The sequence below is a fragment of the Saccopteryx leptura genome, chromosome 2 (assembly GCF_036850995.1).
Source record: "Saccopteryx leptura isolate mSacLep1 chromosome 2, mSacLep1_pri_phased_curated, whole genome shotgun sequence".
NCBI lineage: Eukaryota > Metazoa > Chordata > Mammalia > Chiroptera > Emballonuridae > Saccopteryx > Saccopteryx leptura.
Window position 1 is genome coordinate 14,570,614 of NC_089504.1, and position 20,512 is coordinate 14,591,125.

Genomic DNA, 20,512 nt, shown 5'->3' on the forward strand with positions numbered 1-20,512 from the left:
CAAAACTCTGTCTCTGTGTCAACTGACCTGAGGCTCTGTTCCTAAGATTATTCTATGCAGGTCAGAACCTCATTGTCCTGAGGGCTAATGCTTAGGGTAGCGCTTGTACAAGGACTTGTACTGGAGTTGTTTGAGGCTATTCTCTGGTCCCCTTGTTCTTTCTCTGAAGGTGTCTAAACCGCCCACATGCTAGGGGAGGAAAGGTCAGGGAGTCTAAGCTGCATGAGTAGTGACATGCTAGGTGGAAAGGTCACCTTAGGGGTAAGGTCTTAGCCTTAATACTTGTTTCTCCAGTTTTTCCCATTGCTAGGCACCTGGGACTTTCCACCCTGGTGACATTCTGTACCTGGCCTATTGCTCCTAATTGCCTACTCTATCAATTGCAGAATGTATTCTAAGTATTATACAAAACACCATGGGCCAGTTTCAAAGAATCCCCTGACCAACGCTTAAGACTTATTTCTTGATTTAATTTTGAATAGGTATAATTATAAATACAAAAGAACAAACTAAAGGAATGAATTTGGGAAATGTGGATTTTGGCCATTTGATAAATGACCTGTGTATTTCACAGGTTTGTCATAACCATGAAATAACTCATATCTTTAGCTCTTTAGAGCAGCGGTTCTCAACCTGTGGGTCGCGACCCCAGCGGGGTCGCCTAAAGCCATCGGAAAATACATAATGTATATCAAGTATTTACATTCCGAATCATAACTGTAGCAACAGTTATGAAGTACAGTTATGAAGTAGCCACCAAAATTATTTTTTGGTTTGGGGTCATCGCAACATGAGGAACTGTATTGCGGGGTCACGGCATTAGAAAGGTTGAGAACCACTGCTTTAGAGAAATGATTTCCATACCTGAATAGGCTCAATAATTTGCCTGTCTTGACAGGTATTTCAAGCTTTGGAAAAGAGTGACCTGGGCTGTGGGGCAGGTGGTGGCCGCAACAATGCAGATGTATTTCACCTGGCTGGACTCACCTTCCTCACCAATGCAAATGCAGATGACACCCAACAAAATGGTAAAACACTCAGCATTTTTTGTTTATTCTTCAAATTGACTGAATTTACATCGGTCATTTACCTCCCAGGTCTCATTTCTGTTTGTCCTCCAGAGCAGTCTATACACTGAGCTTAGAATGACACGACTATGTAATGCCCTCGTATGGTACGTTTCATTAGCCTTTCAGATAAAGTTCATATTTTTTAGTGTAATACTCAGAGCTTCCCATGATCTTCTGCCCAACTCTCTCCAACGATTTCTCATCCTGCTCTACCTTACATTACCTTATGTTTAAGCTATGCAGAACCACGTGTGGCATTTGGGTGGCACTATGCTATTTTACACCTTTAGGCCTTTTTTTATTAAACTGCTTTCCTTTTTATTAGCCTGGAGAAGCTTGTGTAAGAATCCTCTCCTCTATGAGGCTTCCTCCCCCCCCATAAAATTGATCATTTCCTCATGCTTTATTACAGAAAATATCATAGATACTAGCTCTGTTTATAAGTAATACAATAGCAGTGCATTACTGCACATTCTTATACTTCATTATACATCTTTTCTCAGCCATTGCACTGTGAGCTCCCTCAGGCAAGGACCACATCTTAAATCACCTATGGTTTTAAAATTGTTCACAAATATACTTAATACTATTATTTGTAATACTATAGCACAAAGAAAAAACAATAAAAATAGCATATCCAACAAAAACTTTGCTTACTCTATATTCTTAGCTATTTTCCTGTAATCAGTGAATCGAAAAGGTTTCAGGATTCACAACCAAACTCAGTTCAAACAAGTCAAACTATATGACACTAGATCATGAGCTCCCCTAGGATAATACAAGTCATGGTAAGGTGTGTAGTGTGCAATGCCTACACAGATGAAAGCAGGTTCTCAATGTTTTTGAATGAATAATTTGTGAGTACTTACATAATATCATGGAATTTTTTTTGAGATTTTAATCTTCTGTTTTCTTTCTTCTTTTTTGTCTTTATAACTAAAAAAATAAAACAACAAAAAATCCATAAAACAGATGAACCTTGTAAAGAAATTCTCAGGCCAAAAAGAATGCTGCAACTGAAAATAGAGGCAGAAGGTACTGTAAAAGTTTTATGTGATTGTATAAAGGTTATGGTCATATCATTCAAAGCTGGAAAAAATGAAACATTATCTAATATCCCCTAACTCAGATAGAATGGGGAAAAAGAAATATATGTTCAGATATCTCATTCACTTCTCTCAAAAAGATGAATCCAAATAAATCCAATAATTAATTCACCATAACTTTAGTTTGGGGAAGATAAATATTATTTCTAGCCCTAAAATCTAAGAGATTAACTTTTATTTATCACAAATATTTCCTCTCTACAAACTTAATCTAGCAATTAAAATATTCTTTCATTCTATTTTGAAAAAAAATCCATAATTTTATTAACTTGGGGTATATCTGGAAATCTATTTCTTCTATTTTATATGTTTAACAGTTAATAGTATTTTGGATTACTCTTTGGGAAACAATTCAAATAAAAATTACTTGAATAGAAATTTGATTGGCAATTTTACAATAGAGAGAACATTGAACTGGGAGTAAGTGAACTTTGTTCAACTAATAATCATACTTACAATAATATAACTTCTTCCATTTGCATATGAATTATTTTAATTCTAACTTTCATTCTAAGTTCTAATAATATGAGAAGAGGGACACGTTCATTTGAGTACTTACAATAAAGAGTGATTCCACTACCACATAAGAAATGTTTGAAAAGAAGGATATTTAGCTTGAAGGAGGAAATACTTATATAGTAATCATAGTTATAGCTGTCTTTAAATATTTGAAGGCTTCTTAGATAGTTAACTTTAGTCAAATGATGCTGAAACCAAAGTACCAGTTTAAAGATTTAATATTTAGCTTCGTTGTAGGAAGCCCTTTAATCACTTAATATGAATCAGAGTGGACTACCTACCTTGTGAGGCCACATTCTCCCCATTCCTAGAGCAGTTCCAGAGGGAGACTGGTTAGCCACCTAGCCAGGACTGTTGTGGGAAGGGGATCACGTAGCAGTCAAACCAAGTGTCCCTTCAGATTCCTTTTAAGCCTGAGATGTTGTGACTTTATGCATAACCAAGGACACTTGTATTATTATCATTTCAGCTGCTAATTACGTACATTCATTAGTGAAGAAATGTTGTTATGATGGAGCCCGTCTTAATGATGATGAAACCTGTGAACAACGAGCTTCCCGTATTAAAAAAGGACCGAGATGCATCCTAGCTTTTAAGAAGTGTTGTACGATAGCAAACCAGTTCCGTGCTGAAGAAGAGACTCATAAACATATGCAATTGGGAAGGCTACGTAAGTTTGACGTTTTCTATCACAATACTTCCTGATAGGAAGAATTTTGTGTAGTTGTATGCTGCTAAGGAAGGCAATTTTCACATTCTATTGAAAATCGAAAGTAGAAAAGATAACTTGTAAATACCCATAAGAAAAAAAAAAATCTATTAATTATGTTTAGGAATCCAAAGAGGAATGTATAGTATAGAGCAGAATACACTAGTCCGTAGTCAAGACCCAGGGCAAGTTTAAAGTTGACTCATTCTATAAACTTGAATGATTGTTTATCCTCTCGGAGCCTCAACCTCCTCATTTTTAAAGCAAGTTGAGGCCAGATGATCTCCAATATGCCTCTGAGTTGTAAAATTCTGTGGTTCTGTGATATTATAACCATTAAAAATTTTGTTTATACCTATATGGCTAAATATAGCAAAAGATTTCTAAATCGAGCAAAGATTAAGTATACTTACATAAAAGTTGAAATCTTATTTCAGTTTCAAGGACAACATATATTTTCAGATTTTATAGAACTCTCATTAATATGTTTTCAGAACTTTTAGGACTTGTTTCATTTCTACATAGTCAAAACAGACAAAAGCAGAATGACAGTTCCTATTTTATAATTGATTGTTTTGCTTAATAGTGTATCTTAAACATTGTCCATTTGAATGGACGCATTTCTGCAAACATAAATTTTTGTGGCTACCTACCAAAACCATGTGAATAGATATATTTAGGTTGTTTTCAGACTTTTTTCTTATTACAAGCAGCATTTTCATGAGCAATCTAATACATGTATTTTTCATTGTCCAATTTTTCAACATAATTGTCTGGTTTGGTTTCAGCTACATAGAACTCAATCTCTGCAGTTCTTCTCTAGTACTCTGCTCCTCTTTCTAGACAGTTTGGCTTCCCCAAATGCCCATATGTGTTGTTCCAACTCTGTAAAGGTTTGCATGGGTTCCTCTCCCTGCCCTGCATCCTGTAAACTGTCTCCAGACAAGAAAACTATAAATTTAGGGATTACCTATTCTTCTCCCTTATCTCAGGGATTACAGTCTTGGGTCACTTCTGTCTGAACACTGTTATATATGATGTGTCTGGTTTTGTTTTTTAAGAAAGGATAACCCCAGTCCTTATTAGTTCATCTTGGACAGGAGCAGAAGTTCTGTTCATTTTGACTAAAGGAAATATAAGTAAATTTCTAAGCTAAGGCAGAGAATCACATAAAGAGAATTATTGCAATTATAAAAATGTAAATAATTTTATAGGCTGATTAGTATCTTGCATAATCTCAGGAACACTAGACATTTGGCAATTTAAAATAAATAATTGAAGATATTGTTATGCTTTGTTTTGTCGATGCTATTGGAGAAATCCTAATGGTTTTATTTTTAAATCATTAAACAACATGTTTTGTTGACCTTTTAGAAAATGCTTGTTTTAGAATAATGTCCATATTTTAAAATTTGGCTCTAAGTAGAATTTGTTTTTCTATAATTAAATATACTTTTTTCCTCCAGAGATACAGTCCTTGGCAGAAGTAACCAAATCAGAAATAAGGAGCTATTTTCCAGAAAGTTGGTTATGGGAAGTTCATGATGTCTCCACAAGGTATTATGAACTCAAGTAATTCCCAGCTTTCATCTCCACTTTGTGTGCTCTATTCAAATGGTTGAAGCAAGGTAGTTTTATTTACTTACAGCAAGTAAAGGAGACCTGGGAATCATATCCAAAGTCCTGCCTTCTGAAGGGAGGCTTAGCCATTGCTTATATACACTATTTGGTCAATTACATGTTGATTTTTTCTTTGTAGTTGGCTACATTTATCAGGTTGGGTTCCTATCAAGCTTATCCTATTGACAGCTGGTCTACAAAATATTGTGCTGCATTTTAACATTTTGCAAGGATAGCATTTAGTAAGAATAGCCCAGAACTTGAGGCCCTTGTCCTATCTAACAAAGGTATTATATCCTTCTTTGACATTCCTCTGGAAAATGTGAGAAAATGCAAATATTATGGCCGAAAATCTGAAGACTACCCATTTCCCAATAGTTTATTTAACAGTCAAGATGATTCTACCATTTTGCCAAATTTTGTTTTTTGCTTCACTCTTTTTTTTTCTTAAATGTGTGCTTTGTTCTAGTAATTTATTCCAAGACAGAATTAAGTCTTGGAGAAGAAGAGTTCTATTCCATTTAATTTCATTTCACTTTAGTAAGCATTAGCTGTGCACAACTGTGCTATATATACTGTATTAAGCAACCTTTTTTTTTATCCTGAAATATCTGTATTATAAAACAAATGATTAATAAGAAAGGTTCTTTTCTCATTAAATTCCTTTATTCAACATATTTTTATGGAATGCCTGTTTGGTACCAGTCACTGAAAACAGTGATGAATAATGCCAAGTCCCTGACTACCACCCTTCCTTGGGTGCTCAAAGCAGTGACTTTTCAAGGAGCAGCCAAGGCACTGAGTCCTGAGCCTGGCATCGGTCTTCTAATGGGTCTCCTTGTCCCCTCTAATTCTTTCTCTAGTGTTGTTATTTCTGTTGGCATTGCCCTTTGGCTAGCACTTCCTATGCTAAGCCTCCCGATCACTGTTCCTACCCTACCAGTGAGTGGATAAATTACCCCTCCTGATTAACCCTGCTGCATGTGTTGTAGTATTATAATGACCATTTACCTGCCCATCTCCACATTAAAATGTGATTTCCTCCAGGGTAAGGCCAAATTCACATTATTGTATTTTATATCTAGGACCTGGCATAGACTTGTCTGGATTGTAGAGGCACTAAAATAAATAAATAGGCCCTGGCCGGTTGGCTCAGTGGTAGAGCGTCGCCCAGCCTGTGGAAGTCCCAGTTTAATTCCTGGTCAGGGCATACAGAAGAAACGACTATCTGCGTCTCCACTCCTCCCCCTTCTCTCTCTCTCTCTCTCTCTCTCTCTCTCTCTCATTCCTTTCCCACAGCCATGGCTCAATTAGCTCGAGCAAGTTGACCTCGAGCGCTGAGGATGGCTGTATTGCCTCACCGCAGGCACTAAATAAATGGCTCCAGTTGCAACCGAGCAACACCCCAGATGGGCAGAGTATTGCCCCCTAGAGGGCTTGCCAGGTAGATCACGGTCAGGGCACATGTGGGAGTCTGTCTCTCCGCCTCCCTTTCTCTCTCTAATAAATAAATAAATGCACATTGCCTCAATTTTTAAATGCTTTATTGGTACAGTTATTACAGTGCATTGCAATTTATTTGCTTAGTTATTTTTTCCACTAGACTGTAAACTACTTGAGAGCAGGACTACATCTTTTAAGTGCCGTATACTCAGTACTTAGCACTATGCCCGCCTCAGAATTGGCGCACAGTAGCTATTTGTTAAATGAAATAAATAAATATATAAACTTATTCTTTTTTTTTAATTTTTATTTTATTGACTTTAGAGAAAGAAAAGGAGAGAGCAGTAGAGAGACAGGAACACCTGTTCCAGTATGTACCCTGACCGAGAATCAAACTGGCAACCTCTGTGCTTCAGGACAATGCTCTAACCAATTGAGCTATCCTGCCAGGGCATATAAATTTATATATTTTTATTTTTACTCTTTTAGTTTGTGTGTGTGTGAGAGAAAGGGACAGACGGGGACAGACAGACAGGAGAGAGATGATAACTCGTTGTGGCACATTAGTTGCTCATTGATTGCTTTCTCATACGTGCCTTGACCTGAGTGTTCCAGCTGAACCAGTGACCCCTTGCTCAAGTCAGTGACCTTTGGGCTCAAGCCAGGAACCACAGGGTTATATCTATGATCCTACACTCAAGCCAGCAACCCCGGACTCAACCCAGATAAGTCTGTGCTCAAGCTGGCAACCTCGGGGTTTTAGACCTGGGTCTTCAGCATCTTAGGTTGATGCCCTATCCACTGCGCCACCCACCTAGTCAGGCAATTTATTCTTAATCAGAACTTTTTAGTTACGGCAACTTTGTTATGACCACTGTTAAGGTGCATTACTTTGCTTCCCTATTTTAGAACATGCTACACAGTGAACACATGTTTTCTTTGTTTTGTATGTTTTGAATTTGAAATGTTTCAAAGGCATCATTATGAATTTGAATTCTCATCATACAAATGAAAATCTAAAAACAAAAACAAATAAGGGATTTACATAATTATTATTTTTTTGTGACAGAGAGAGAGGGACAGATAACGACAGACAGACAGGAAGGGAGAGAAATGAGAAGCATCAATTCTTTGTTTGCAGCACCTTAGTTGTTCATTGATTGCTTTCTCATATGTGCCTTGACTGGGGGGCTACAGCAGACTGAGTGACTCCTTACTCAAGCCAGCGACCTTGGGTTCAAGCTGGTGAGCCTTGCTCAAACCAAATGAGCCAGCACTGAAACTGGCGACCTCGGGATTTCAAACCTGGGTCTTCCACGTCCCAGGCCGATGCTCTATCTGCACCACGGCCTGGTCAGGTTGGATTTTTTTTTTTTTTTTGCTTGATTTTCCTTAATATCTGATATAATTTTGTTTTGCTGTGATATTTTTCTCTTCTAAAATAGTATAAAACAAAATTTCTCTTAATGCATGCTGTCCAAGTTAATCAATGTTTCACTGTATTTGAACATAAACATTTTAACTTTCAGAAAACAGTTGCAGTTTGTGCTACCTGACTCTCTAACTACTTGGGAAATTCAAGGTGTTGGCATTTCAGATAGTGGTAAGCAAGTTTAAGTTATATATTCATTTAAGGAGTGGTTTGATTATCAAAATGTGGTTTGATGGTTTGTCTTAATGATGACATTATAGAATGCTGTATTTTCTCCATCATTAAAAAATATATAGTTTTTTTTTTTGTTATTGTCTATTTAGTTTCCCCAGGATTTAAGTGGTGACACTTAAAAAAATATTCCTTTTAATGTACTATGAAAGTCTTAAATGTGACCACATTTTTTACCATCTCGATTTCCTCTTTTGCTCTTCTGTCAGTCATCATTTTCTAAATGCTGATGTCAAGCCCCATTTTTTTTTCTCTTTTTTCAGTGTCTGAGAGCTTGGGTATAGTAAAAAACAAATGTATGACTTCTCTTTTGGGCCTAGGCCCTTGTGTGGTAATGATTTAGTGCAGAAACTTTATAAATAATTTCAGGATTGGTTTTGTTTGAAATTTTTTATTTTTATAAAATCTTGGTTTCTATAGTCAAAATTGTATACCCATTAAATGGAGCCAATGATAAATATTTAAAAAGAGATTTGGTGCTTTAGTTGAAAAACTCATGCCTTCAATGAAATTTGATATTTGTTGAACAAAAATAGTTTTCTTTTAATACCAATAATTATTGAAATAAAGATCAATAAATAGAAAATTCAGGGACAGGGTGTGACAGTGATGAAAAAAACATCTAATTTTTTTTTCTTTTTAAATTTTTATTAACTTTAACGGGGTGACATCAATAAATCAAGGTACATATATTCAAAGAAAACATGTCCAGGTAATCTTGTCATTCAATTATGTTGCATACCCATCACCCAAAGTCAGAATGTCCTCCATCACCTTCTATCTAGTTTTTTGTAACCCTCCCCTCTCCCTCCTTCCCTCCCGCCCCCCCCATAACCACCCCACTCCTGTCCATGTCTCTTAGTTTCATTTTTATGTCCCACCAATGTATGGAATCATGCAGTTCTTGGTTTTTTCTGATTTACTTATTTTACTCTGTACAATGTTATCGAGATCCCACCATTTTGTTGTAAATGATCCGATGTCATCATTTCTTATGGCTGAATAGTATACCATGGTGTATATGTGCCACATCTTCTTTATCCAGTCTTTTATTTTTTTACAGTGATTAAAGCCTTTAAGCAAATTCTTGGCCAATACAGCAAAAATCCATACAAGAGTAGTGTCCTTAACATGTTCACCAAGTCCAAGTTGGCACCAACACCATTCCAAATCCCTGCAAATGCAACCCAACCCCAGTTCAGTCAGTTAGGAGTTGTCACAAGGAGCAGGAGTCCTGGAAAAGTCCACATCCAGGAAAAGTCCACATGGCACTGGAATTGTTGTCACAATTCTATACTTTGCAGCTCATGTCCAAGTCCCAATGACCGCTGCTTCTAGCTGGTAATGATTCAGGTAGACTGGAAAAGCCATCTGCAGCATGTGTGGAAATGGAGCTTCTGTTCTCCTCTGCCTGGAGAGATGAGACCAGGTTGCTTTTCCCTGGAGCTCTGCAACTGTGGCATGGTAAAGAGAACCTTGGTATACACTAAGCTGGGTGGCAAAGGTAAATTCATAATAGAAGTTGGCAAAAGGGGGAAAGAGAGCTCTAAATTAGGAGTAGGTCCCAGCCTGAAATATGAGTGGGGCATTGAGGTAGGAGGAATAAAGGAAACACTATATATTAAACAAAGCAGCAGAAAATAGGACTATCAACACCCACAACAGAGATCTTCGAGGGAAGAATAAAAAAACCTGACTATTCAGGCAAGACATAGTTAAGTGGCCCTTGTGCAAATGAGATCAGTTTACCTGCTTCTTGGAAGAAATACCCTAGGCTCGTCCACAGTGTCATAGATGGGGCTGATGGCCCTGGGCACCTTCAGCCTTCAGTGGCAAACCCCAGTATTCTGGGCAAGGTTAGGTCATAGGTGGCTGGAGCAGGGCTGGAAGAGACTGAACCCTCCCTTAGAGGAGCAAGGGGAAAGCCTACCTTCCAGTCTCCCTTTTTCCTCACAGCAGAGGCATGTAAGCCTGGCAGGCTTTAGCTCAATGACCTTCCTTTTCACTATTGAAGCAGGACCCAGATGGAATCCTATGAGACCCCTTTGGGGCGTTGGAGCCTTTAAGGGTGTCCTAAAAACTGGTAGTTCCCCTGATCTCTAATGGGCTTTTTCTGCCTCTTGGTACCTTAAAAGTCATGCTCAGAAGATCTCGCTGAGGGGTTTGAGTATCCCCATCCGCCTATATAAACCTTTTCTGTATATATGGAGCTATTTGGAAAAAGACAAAACAGTGTTATTAGCTGGATCAAATAAAAGAAGGTAGAAGTTTGCAGGAGAAAAAGATTTGGCGTCTCCTGTTCATCAGCATTCAAAAGAAATTAAAAAATTTTAAAGTAAAAAGCATGGTATGGTAGACCTGTAGGAGTTCCAGGATATGACTCCCCCCTTTTAAATTTTTTTTTTTTTTTTGTATTTTTCTGAAGCTGGAAACGGGGAGAGACAGTCAGACAGACTCCCGCATGCGCCCGACCGGGATCCACCCGGCATGCCCACCAGGGGCAATGCTCTGCCCACCAGGGGGTGATGCTTTGCCCCTCCAGGGCATCGCTCTGCCGCGACCAGAGCCACTCTAGCACCTGGGGCAGAGGCCAAGGAGCCATCCCCAGCGCCCGGGCGATCTTTGCTCCAATGGAGCCTTGGCTGCGGGAGGGGAAGAGAGAGACAGAGAGGAAGGAGGGGGTGGGGGTGGAGAAGCAAATGGGCGCTTCTCCTATGTGCCCTGGCCGGGAATCGAACCCGGGTCCCCCGCACGCCAGGCCAACGCTCTACCGCTGAGCCAACCGGCCAGGGCTAAATTTTTTTTAATTAACCTTAAAATATTTGCTGGGTACACTTTAATAATACCTTGACTTTAAAGATTGTAAGAAATACCCATAATTCGAAAGGTTTGACAAAATACAGTAAATGCTTTTGCTACATATGCAGGAGAATTATCAGTTTTAACCAGTTTAGGAAATCCAATAATAGAAAAATGCATACAGACAATGAACTATAACATGCTTAGCAACCTCTCCTGTTCTGTCAGAGGTTACTACTATAAATCCAGAATAACTATCCACTGTAACGTGGGCATAGGACTGTTTGCTAAATGAAGGTATACGAGTAACATCCATTTGCCAAAGTTGTCCTGGTAGGAGTCCTTGAGGGTTAACTCCAAATGAAGGGACAGATTGTAGCATAGGACTCCTTGGACAGGATTTACCAATCTGCCGTGCTGCTTCCCGAGAAAGTTGAAACTATTTACACAGGGCTGCAGCGTTCTGGTGATGAATCGTATGAGACTGAATTGCTCGATCTGTCATGGTTGCTCCAAATAATTTTCTTTTGGGTAGCTTGATCAACAAGGGCATTCCCTTGTGCTAAAGCTCCAGGGAGCATGGAGTGAGCTCGAGTATGTCCTATAAAACATGGAGCTCTATGTTGACATACAAGTCTTTGAAGAAGGAGGAACTGCTGAAATAGTTCATCAGCAGTTGTCCCTAAGACAGCAGTTATTTATAGTGGAAACAACCAAAGTAAATATTTGCTGTCTGTATATAGATTAAAGGAGGAATATGGCAAATGCTGAAAAGCCATGATAATGACATATAATTCTAGTCTTTGAGCTGATTTTAAGTTGACTGTTTCAGTATAAAGTTGTCCATTGATTTGCAAAAGCGATTTGCCATTTAGTGGAAGTTTCCCAGAGCCATTGTTGTTGATCCTTTGAAAAGAGGAACAACAATAATTTTGAGGCTCAAAACCTATAAACTGTAAGGGTCGCCTATGTCCCTTGATAATCCAGGAGGCGACAAGATCAAAATATGGAAGTGTATTCCATGGGCTATTAGATGGTTCAATATGCCCAAGCTGTAGCTGCTCTTGTACCAATTGAGCAGCTGCCCTAAGTTTCTCCTGAGAAAGGGGCCATTGGTCTACCCATACAGGACTATCTGATTTCCAAGTAATTGAGTCTGCACAATGCATTATTGGGGTAGCAGGAGCTACCAAGGCCCCTATGCTAAATTTTGATATCCTAATCCACACCTTCTGGTATTGGGTGCCACTTCTATGGGGGTGAGAATTCCTCGCTGTTCTTTCCCTAGTCCCTTAGTGGGCAAAAATCCCCAATCAAGCATCTGAGTACTGACTAAACCATTAGGACTGACAAGCAACGCTCCCATACTTTTCAAAACATCTCTACCCCACAAATTAACTGGCCATCCAGGGAGCACATAAGGCTTAAAAAATCCAGAATGACCTTCTTAATCTTCCTTATGTAAAAAACTAGAACTTTGTTGAGGGGATTTACTCTGCCCTATACCTTGTAATTCTGCGGCTGCTGCATGAGTGGGCCAGGAAGGAGGCCAATGTAGCTTAGCAATAACAGATACGTTAGCTCCAGTATCTAAAAGTCCTTTAAATTTATGCCCATGTATTGTTAGTTCCATTTCAGGGCATTTCTGACCTATTTTTTTTTTAATCCAATTGGCAAAATCAAAGGAACCAAATCACCAATTTTCTTGAGGCCCCTTTCGCAGGATGTGGCCTGAGAAGCAGAATTAGCATCCTTATACTATTCTTCTAACTGCCTGAATTAGCCATGAGACAAATTCTTTTTTTTTATTGATTTTAATGGGGTGACATTGATAAATCAGGGTACATATGTTCAGAGAAAACATCTCTAGGTTATTTTGACATTTGATTATGCTGCATTCCCATCACCCAAAGTCCAATTGTCTTCTGTCACCTTCTAACTGGTTTTCTTTGTGCCCCTCCCCAAACTCCCTCCCCCTCCTCCCCCCCACACTCTTGCCCATGTCTCTGAGTCTCATTTTTATGTCCCACCTATATACGGAATCATATAGTTCTTAGTTTTTTCTGATTTACTTATTTCGCTCAGTATAATGTTATCAAGGTCCATCCATGTTGTTGTAAAAGATCTGATGTCATCATTTCTTTTTTTTTTTTTTTTTTTTTTTGCATTTTTCTGAAGCTGGAAACAGGGAGATACAGTCAGACAGACTCCCGCATGCGCCCGACCGGGATCCACCCGGCACACCCACCAGGGGCGACGCTCTGCCCACCAGGGGGCGATGCTCTGCCCATCCTGGGCATCGCCATGTCGTGACCAGAGCCACTCTAGCGCCTGAGGCAGAGGCCACAGAGCCATCCCCAGCGCCCGGGCGATCTTTGCTCCAATGGAGCCTTGGCTGCGGAAGGGGAAGAGAGAGACAGAGAGAAAGGAGGGGGTGGGGGTGGAGAAGCAAATGGGCGCTTCTCCTGTGTGCCCTGGCCGGGAATCGAACCCGGGTCCTCTGCACGCTAGGCTGACGCTCTACCGCTAAGCCAACCGGCCAGGGCCGATGTCATCATTTCTTATGGCAGAGTAGTATTCCATAGTGTATATGTACCAAAGCTTTTTAATCCACTCATCCTCTGATGGACACTTGGGCTGTTTCCAGATCTTCACTATTGTGAACAATGCTGCCATAAACACGGGGCTGCATTTATTCTTTTCAAACAGTGCTATGGTGTTCTTGGGATAAATTCCTAACAGTGGTATAGCTGGGTCAAAAGGCAGTTTGAATTTTAATTTCTTGAGGAATCTCCATACTGTTTTCCACAGTGGCTGCACCAGTCTGCATTCCCACCAGCAGCGCAGGAGGGTTCCCTTTTCTCCACATCTTCGCCAGCACTTATTCTGTGTTGTTTTGTTGATGAGTGCCATTCTGACTGGTGTGAGGTGATATCTCATTGTGGTTTTAATTTGCATTTGTCTAATGATTAATGATGTTGAGCATTTTTTTCATATGCCTATTGGCCATCTGTATGTCCTCTTTGGAGAAGTGTTTATTCATTTCTTTTGCCCATTTTTGGATTGGATTGTTTGTCTTCCTGGTATTAAGTTTTACAAGTTCTTTATAAATTTTGGTTATTAACCCCTTATCAGACACATTGTCAAATATATTTATTGTAAGTTTGTCTTTTTATACTGTTCTTATTGTCTTTAGCTGTAAGAAGCTTTTTAGTTTGATATAGTCCCATTTGTTTATCCTTTTATTTCACTTGCCTGTGGAGACAAATCAGCAGATATATTGCTGCGAGAGATGTCAGAGAGCTTACTGCCTATGTTTTCTTCTAAGATGCTTATGGTTTCACGGCTTACATTTAAGTCTTTTATCCATTTTGAGTTTATTTTTGTGAATGGGATAAGTTGGTGGTCTAGTTTCATTTTTTTGCAGGTAGCTGTCCAATTTTCCCAACACCATTTGTTGAAGAGGCTGTCTTTACTCCATTGTATGCTCTTACTTCCTTTGTCAAATATCAGTTATCCATAAAAGTGTGGGTTTATTTCTGGGTTCTCAGTTCTGTTCCATTGATTTATATGCCTGTTTTTATGCCAGTACCAGGCTGTTTTGTGTACAATGGCCTTATAGTATAACTTGATATCCAGAAGTGTGATACCTCCCAATTTATTCTTCCTTTTCAAGATTGCTAAGGCTATTCGTGTTCTCTTTTGGTTCCATATAAATTTTTGGAATATGTGTTCTATATCTTTGAAGTAAGTCATTGGTATTTTAATCGGTATTGCATTGAATTTATAAATTGCTTTGAGTAATATAGAGATTTTTTTTTTGTATTTTTCTGAAGTTGCAAACAGGGAGGCAGTCAGACAGACTCCCGCATGCGCCCGAACGGGATCCACCCGGCATGCCCACCAGGGGGCGATGCTCTGCCCATCTGGGGCATCGCTCTGCTGCAATCACAGCCATTCTAGCACCTGAGGCAGAGGCCATAGAGCCATCCTCAGCGCTCGGGCCAACTTTGCTCCAATGGAGCCTTGGCTGCGGGAGGGGAAGAGAGAGACAGAGAGGAAGGAGAGGGGGAGGGGTGGAGAAGCAGATTGGCGCTTCTCCTGTGTGTCCCGGCTGGGAATCGAACCCGGGTCTCCTCCACACCAGGCCAATGCTCTACCACTGAGCCAACCAGCCAGGGCCGGTAATATAGACATTTTAATGATGTTTATTCTTCCTAACTATGAGCATGGTATATGCTTCCACTTGTTTGTATCTTCCCTGATTTCTTTTATCAATGTTTTATAATTTTCCAAGTACAAGTCTTTAATCTCCCTGATTAAATTTATTCTTAGGTACTTTATTTTTTTGGTTGCAATGGTAAAGGGGATTGCTTCCTTAACTTCTCTTTCTGACAGTTCATTGTTAGTGTATAAAAATGCCTCTGATATCTGAGTACTAATTTTATATCCTGCCATATTGCTGAATTCATTTATCAAGTCCAGTAGTTTTTTGACTGAGACTTCAGGGTTTTCTATATACAATATTATATCATCTGCAAATAATGATAGTTTTACTTCTTCTTTTCCAATTTGGATGCCTTTTATTTCTTTTTATTGTCTGATTGCTGTGGCTAGGACTTCCAGAACTATGTTGAATAAGAGTGGTTAAAGGGGGCACCCCTGCCTTGTTCCTGATCTTAAGGGGATTGCTTTTAATTTTTGCCCATTGAGTATGATGTTGGCTGTGGGTTTGTCATAGATGGCCTTTATCATGTTGAGACATGTTCCCTGTATTCCCACTTTGCTGAGAGTTTTGATCATGAATGGGTGCTGGATTTTATCAAATGCTTTTTCTGCATCTATTGAAATTATCATGTGGTTTTTCTTCTTCCTTTTGTTTATGTGATGAATCAATATGTTTACATTGATTGATTTGCAAATATTGTACCAGCCTTGCCTCCCAAGAATAAATCCCTTTTGATCATGGTGTATGTTTTTTTTTCATATATTGCTTGATCTAGTTTACTAATATTTTGTTGAGGATTTTAACATCTAAATTCATCAGGGATATTGGCCTATAATTTTCTTTCTTTACCTGGTTTTGGAATCAGAATTATGCTCGCCTCATAAAAGAAGCATGGAAGTCTTCCTTCCTCTTGAATTTTTTGAAATAGCTTGAGAAGGATAGGAGTTAGTTCTTCTTGGAATATTTGGTAGAATTCACTTGTGAAGCCATCAGGCCCAGGACTTTTCTTTTTTGGGAGTTTTTTGATAACTGTTTCAATCTCATTTGTTGTAATTGGTCTGTTTAGGTTTTCTGATTCTTCCAGATTAATTTTTGGAAGATTATATGTTTCAAGGAATTTGTCCATTTCATCTAGGTTGTCTAGTTTTTTGGTATACAGTTCTTCATAGTATTTTCTTATAATATTTTGTATTTCTGTTGTGTCAGTTGTTATTTCTCCACTCTAATTTCTAATTTGTTTATTTGAGTCCTCTCTCTTTTTTTCTTGGTGAGTCTGGTTAAAGGTTCATCTATCTTGTTTACCTTTTCAAAGAACCAGCTCCTGGTTTCATTGATCCTCTGTATTGTTTCTTTAGCCTCTATGTCATTTATTTCTGCTCTGATCTTTATTATTTCCTTCCTTCTACTAGCTCTGGGCTTTACTTGCTGTTCTTTTTCTAGTTCTTTTAGATGTAGGGTCAAGTTTATTTGAGCTTTTCTAGCTTCTTGAAGTATGCCTGTAATGCTATGAACTTCCCTCTCAGGACTGCTTTTGCTGTGTCCCATAAATTTTGAGTTGATGTATGCTCATTATCGTTCATTTCTAGGAATTTTTAAATTTCTTCTTTGATCTCAATGTTTACCCTTTTGTTATTTAATAACATGCTATTTAGTTTCCAAGTGTTTGAGTATTTTTCAGTTTTTCTGTTGTGGTTGATTTCTAGTTTCATGCCATTGTGATCAGAGAAAGTGCTCAATATGATTTCAATCTTCTTAAATTTGTTGAGACCGCTTTTGTGCCCTAACATGTGGTCTATTCTAGAGAATGTACCATGAGCACTTGAAAAGAATGTATATTCTGCTGTTTTAGGGTAAAAGGTTCGAAGATATCTACTAAATCGAGTTGAGCTAGTACAGCGGTTCTCAACCTGTGGGTCGCGACCCCAGCGGGGTTGCCTAAAGCCATCGAAAAATACATAATGCATATCAGGTATTTACATTCCGAATCATAACTGTAGCAAAATGAGTTATGAAGTAGCCACCAAAATTATTTTTTGGTTTGGGGTCACCGCAACATGAGGAACTGTATTGCGGGGTCACGGCATTAGAAAGGTGGAGAACCACTGATCTAGTATGTCCTTTAAGTCTGCTGTTTCTTTGTTAATTTCCTTTCTTGAGGATCTATCTAGTGATGTTAGTGAGGTATTGAAATCCCCTACTATTATAGTATTGCTGTTGATCTCGCCCTTTAAATCTATCAAAGTCTGCTTTATATATTTAGGTGCTCCTATATTAGGTGCATAGATATTTATAACGGTTATATCTTCCTGTTGGATTGTTCCCTTTATCATTATGTAGTGACCTTCTTTATCTCTTACTATAGTCTTTGTTTTAAAGTCCATTTTGTCTGATATTAGTATTGCTACCCCAGCTTTTATTTCATTTCCATTTGCGTGAAATATTTTTTTTCCATCCTTTTATCTTCAGTCTATGTGCATCTTTTGTTTTAAGGTGTGTCTCTTGTAGACAGCATATGTATGGGTCCTGTTTTCTTATCCATGCAGCTACCCTGTGTCTTTTGATCGGATCATTTAATCCATTTACATTTAAGGTTATTATTTTTTATTATTATTTATTTATTTTTTTACAGAGACAGAGAGTGAGTCAGAGAGAGGGATAGACAGGGACAGACAGACAGGAACAGAGAGAGATGAGAAACATCAATCATTAGTTTTTCATTGTGCATTGCAACACCTTAGCTGTTCATTGATTGCTCTCTCATATGTGCCTTGACCATGGGCCTCCAGCAGACTGAGCAACCCCTTGCTGGAGCCAGTGACATTGGGTTCAAGCTGGTGGGCTTTTGCTCAAACCAGATGAGCCAACGCTCAAGCTGGCGACCTTGGGGTCTCGAACCTGGGTCCTCTGCATCCCAGTCCAATGCTCTATCCACTGCGCCACCGCCTGGTCAGGCCATTTAAAGTTATTATTGATATGTAATTGTTTATTGCCATTTTATTCTTTAAAACTGTATTGCTCTTTTGCTATATTCTTTTTCTCCTTTGATCTGTTTACAACAGACCCCTTAGCATTACTTGCAGCCTTGGTTTGGTTGTAGTGAATTCCTTGAGGTTTTTTTCTCTGGAAAGCTTTTTATTTCTCCTTCAATTTTAAATGATAGCCTTGCTGGATAAAGCAGTCTTGTTCTTCATTACTTTGAATATTTCTTGCCATTCACTTCTGTCCTCAAGTGTTTCTGTTGAGAAGTCGGAAGTCATCCTTATGGGGGCTCCTTTGTAGGTGATAGTCTTTTTTTCTCTAGCAGCTTTTAATATTTTCTCTTTATCACTTAGCTTTGGTATTTTAATTATGATGTGTCTTGGTATTGGTTTCTTTGGGTTTCTTTTTAATGGAGTTCTCTGTGCTGCTTGAACATGTGAGATGTTTTCTTGCCTTAATTGAGGGAAGTTTTCAGCTATGATATGCTTGAACAAAGTCTCTATCCCTTGTTCTTTCTCTTCTTCTTCAGGAACCCCTATGATGCGGATGTTATTTCTCTTCGTGTTGTCACAGATCTTTCTTAGAGTTTCCTCAGACTTTTTGAGTCTCTTTTCTTTTTTCTGCTCTGCTTCTTTGCCTTTATTTATCTTGTCCTCTAACTCACTGATTCAATTCTCAGCTTTATCCATCCTGCTTTTAATTCCTTCCATTGTGTTCTTCATTTCTGATATTGTATTTGTCATTTCTGACTGATTCTTTTTTATTATTTCAATGTCCTTTTTTATATTTGCTATCTCTTTATTTAGGTGTTCATAATGACCATCTATCTTTGTTCTAATATCTTTGAGCATCCTAACAATCATTATTTTAAAGTCTACATCTGGTAATTTGGTTATATGTGACTCATTCAGGTCCTTTTCTGGGGATTTCTCTTGATTCATTTGTGTTGCATTTCTCTGCTTTTTCATTTTGTCTGTGTAAAAGAAGGTTTTGGCCACTGGAGTCTACTGGGTGTGGCCTCTGTGTTCCCTAGGTGTGGTCTGTCTGCAGGCCCGCCACCCCCTCTGCTGTTGCTGCCTAAGGCGTTCCAGTATGGGTGTTGCCAGTGCCTGCCCACTGGGGTTGTCGCTGTGGTTTCCACCTCTCCTTCACGAGAGTGGCTGTGATCACGTGCTTGTGTGTACAAGCCTTGGCGGCCTTGGCCTTTGCCCCACCCCCGTGGGTTGCGTTATGCTCGGCCCTGAGGGCAGTGGCGAGCACCTTTGCTCAGCTGCGGGTCCTGCCTGTTTCCGGCTTTTACCCCACCCTTGCAGGAGAAGCCCATTCGTGGGACAGCTGCAAGCCTTGGCTCCACAGACCAGGCGGGACTGAGTGCCCACGCTCAGTAGCGGGACTCTGCCTGTTCTGGGTGTTTGGCTCCACCCCCGTGGGAGGAGCCAGCTCCCAAGTCAGGCCACAAGCCTCAGTTCCATGGGTGGGGCAAGGCTGTGCTCAATGGCGGGTCTCCACCCCTTCCAGGGCTCCTGCCCTTCTCCCGCAAGCTGGATTGCAGGCAGCCCGCAGCTGGGCTTGACCACTTTTGCACGGGCAAGACTGAGCTTACACCTGGGCCCAGTGGTGGCCAGCCTGCTTCTGCCCTTGCCGACAGAGCCGAGCTTCCATGTCCCGCCGCAGCCCGCCCTTGGGCGAACCCTCAGCCTTGTGGATGGGGGTGCTTCAGCTTGGACCCTAACACTCACTACGGTATTCCTGAAAGCTCCCTCCTTCTAAGTGACTCTGCTCTGAGTGCCACGGGAGAGCTTGTTTGGCTGGTGTCCTGCTTCCCTTTGCTGGTATTGCTGTTTCCAGGAAAAATATTCACTTCAGATTTGGGGAGTGACTTGTCCCAGGGGTTAGGGTGGCTGTCTCTCAAAATGTTTCTCCCTGTGCCTCTTAGATTACACTTTCTTCCTGCTACTCCAGTCCTCTTCTCTCTCCCTGTCCCCTGGAGCCTCAGGTGAGTGCTTGTGAGAGAGGTTTTCTGCACGGTCCCTTTAAGAAGAATCCTGGGTCTGAGAAATCAGTCTCTTTCTCACAAACAGTATCCTGTCTTGTTTCCAGCTAAATACTGTCCATGTGCCTCTTCTAGGCTCTGGGGCTGCAGGCTGGGGCTTTGTTCCTGGGACTCAGGACCCTCCCCTCTCGGCTAAACTCACTTTCCACCACACGAGTCTCTCCTGGCTGCCGTTCGCTCCAGGGAGCTGGGCAGCCCTCTCCGCATTTCCACTTTTTCCACCAGTCTTGGTGTGGCTTCTTCAGTGTTTCTTGGTTGAAGAGTCCTCTTAGTTTAGTCCAAAGTTGGTGTTTCCAGGTGATAGTTCTTAAAATTAGTTTGTA

General features: G+C 39.9%; 1 protein-coding gene across 1 annotated transcript in view; it reads left to right on the forward strand.

Annotated features, from left to right (window-relative positions):
* The window catches only part of C5 (complement C5), a 125,318-nt gene that overhangs the window by 42,624 nt on the left and 62,182 nt on the right, over window positions 1–20,512 (forward strand). The window contains exons 15-19 of the mRNA XM_066367283.1: window positions 899–1,028; window positions 2,043–2,105; window positions 3,165–3,365; window positions 4,871–4,961; window positions 7,997–8,070. Of these exons, the coding sequence (XP_066223380.1) occupies window positions 899–1,028; window positions 2,043–2,105; window positions 3,165–3,365; window positions 4,871–4,961; window positions 7,997–8,070 (559 nt within the window). The remainder of the gene's footprint in view (window positions 1–898; window positions 1,029–2,042; window positions 2,106–3,164; window positions 3,366–4,870; window positions 4,962–7,996; window positions 8,071–20,512) is intronic.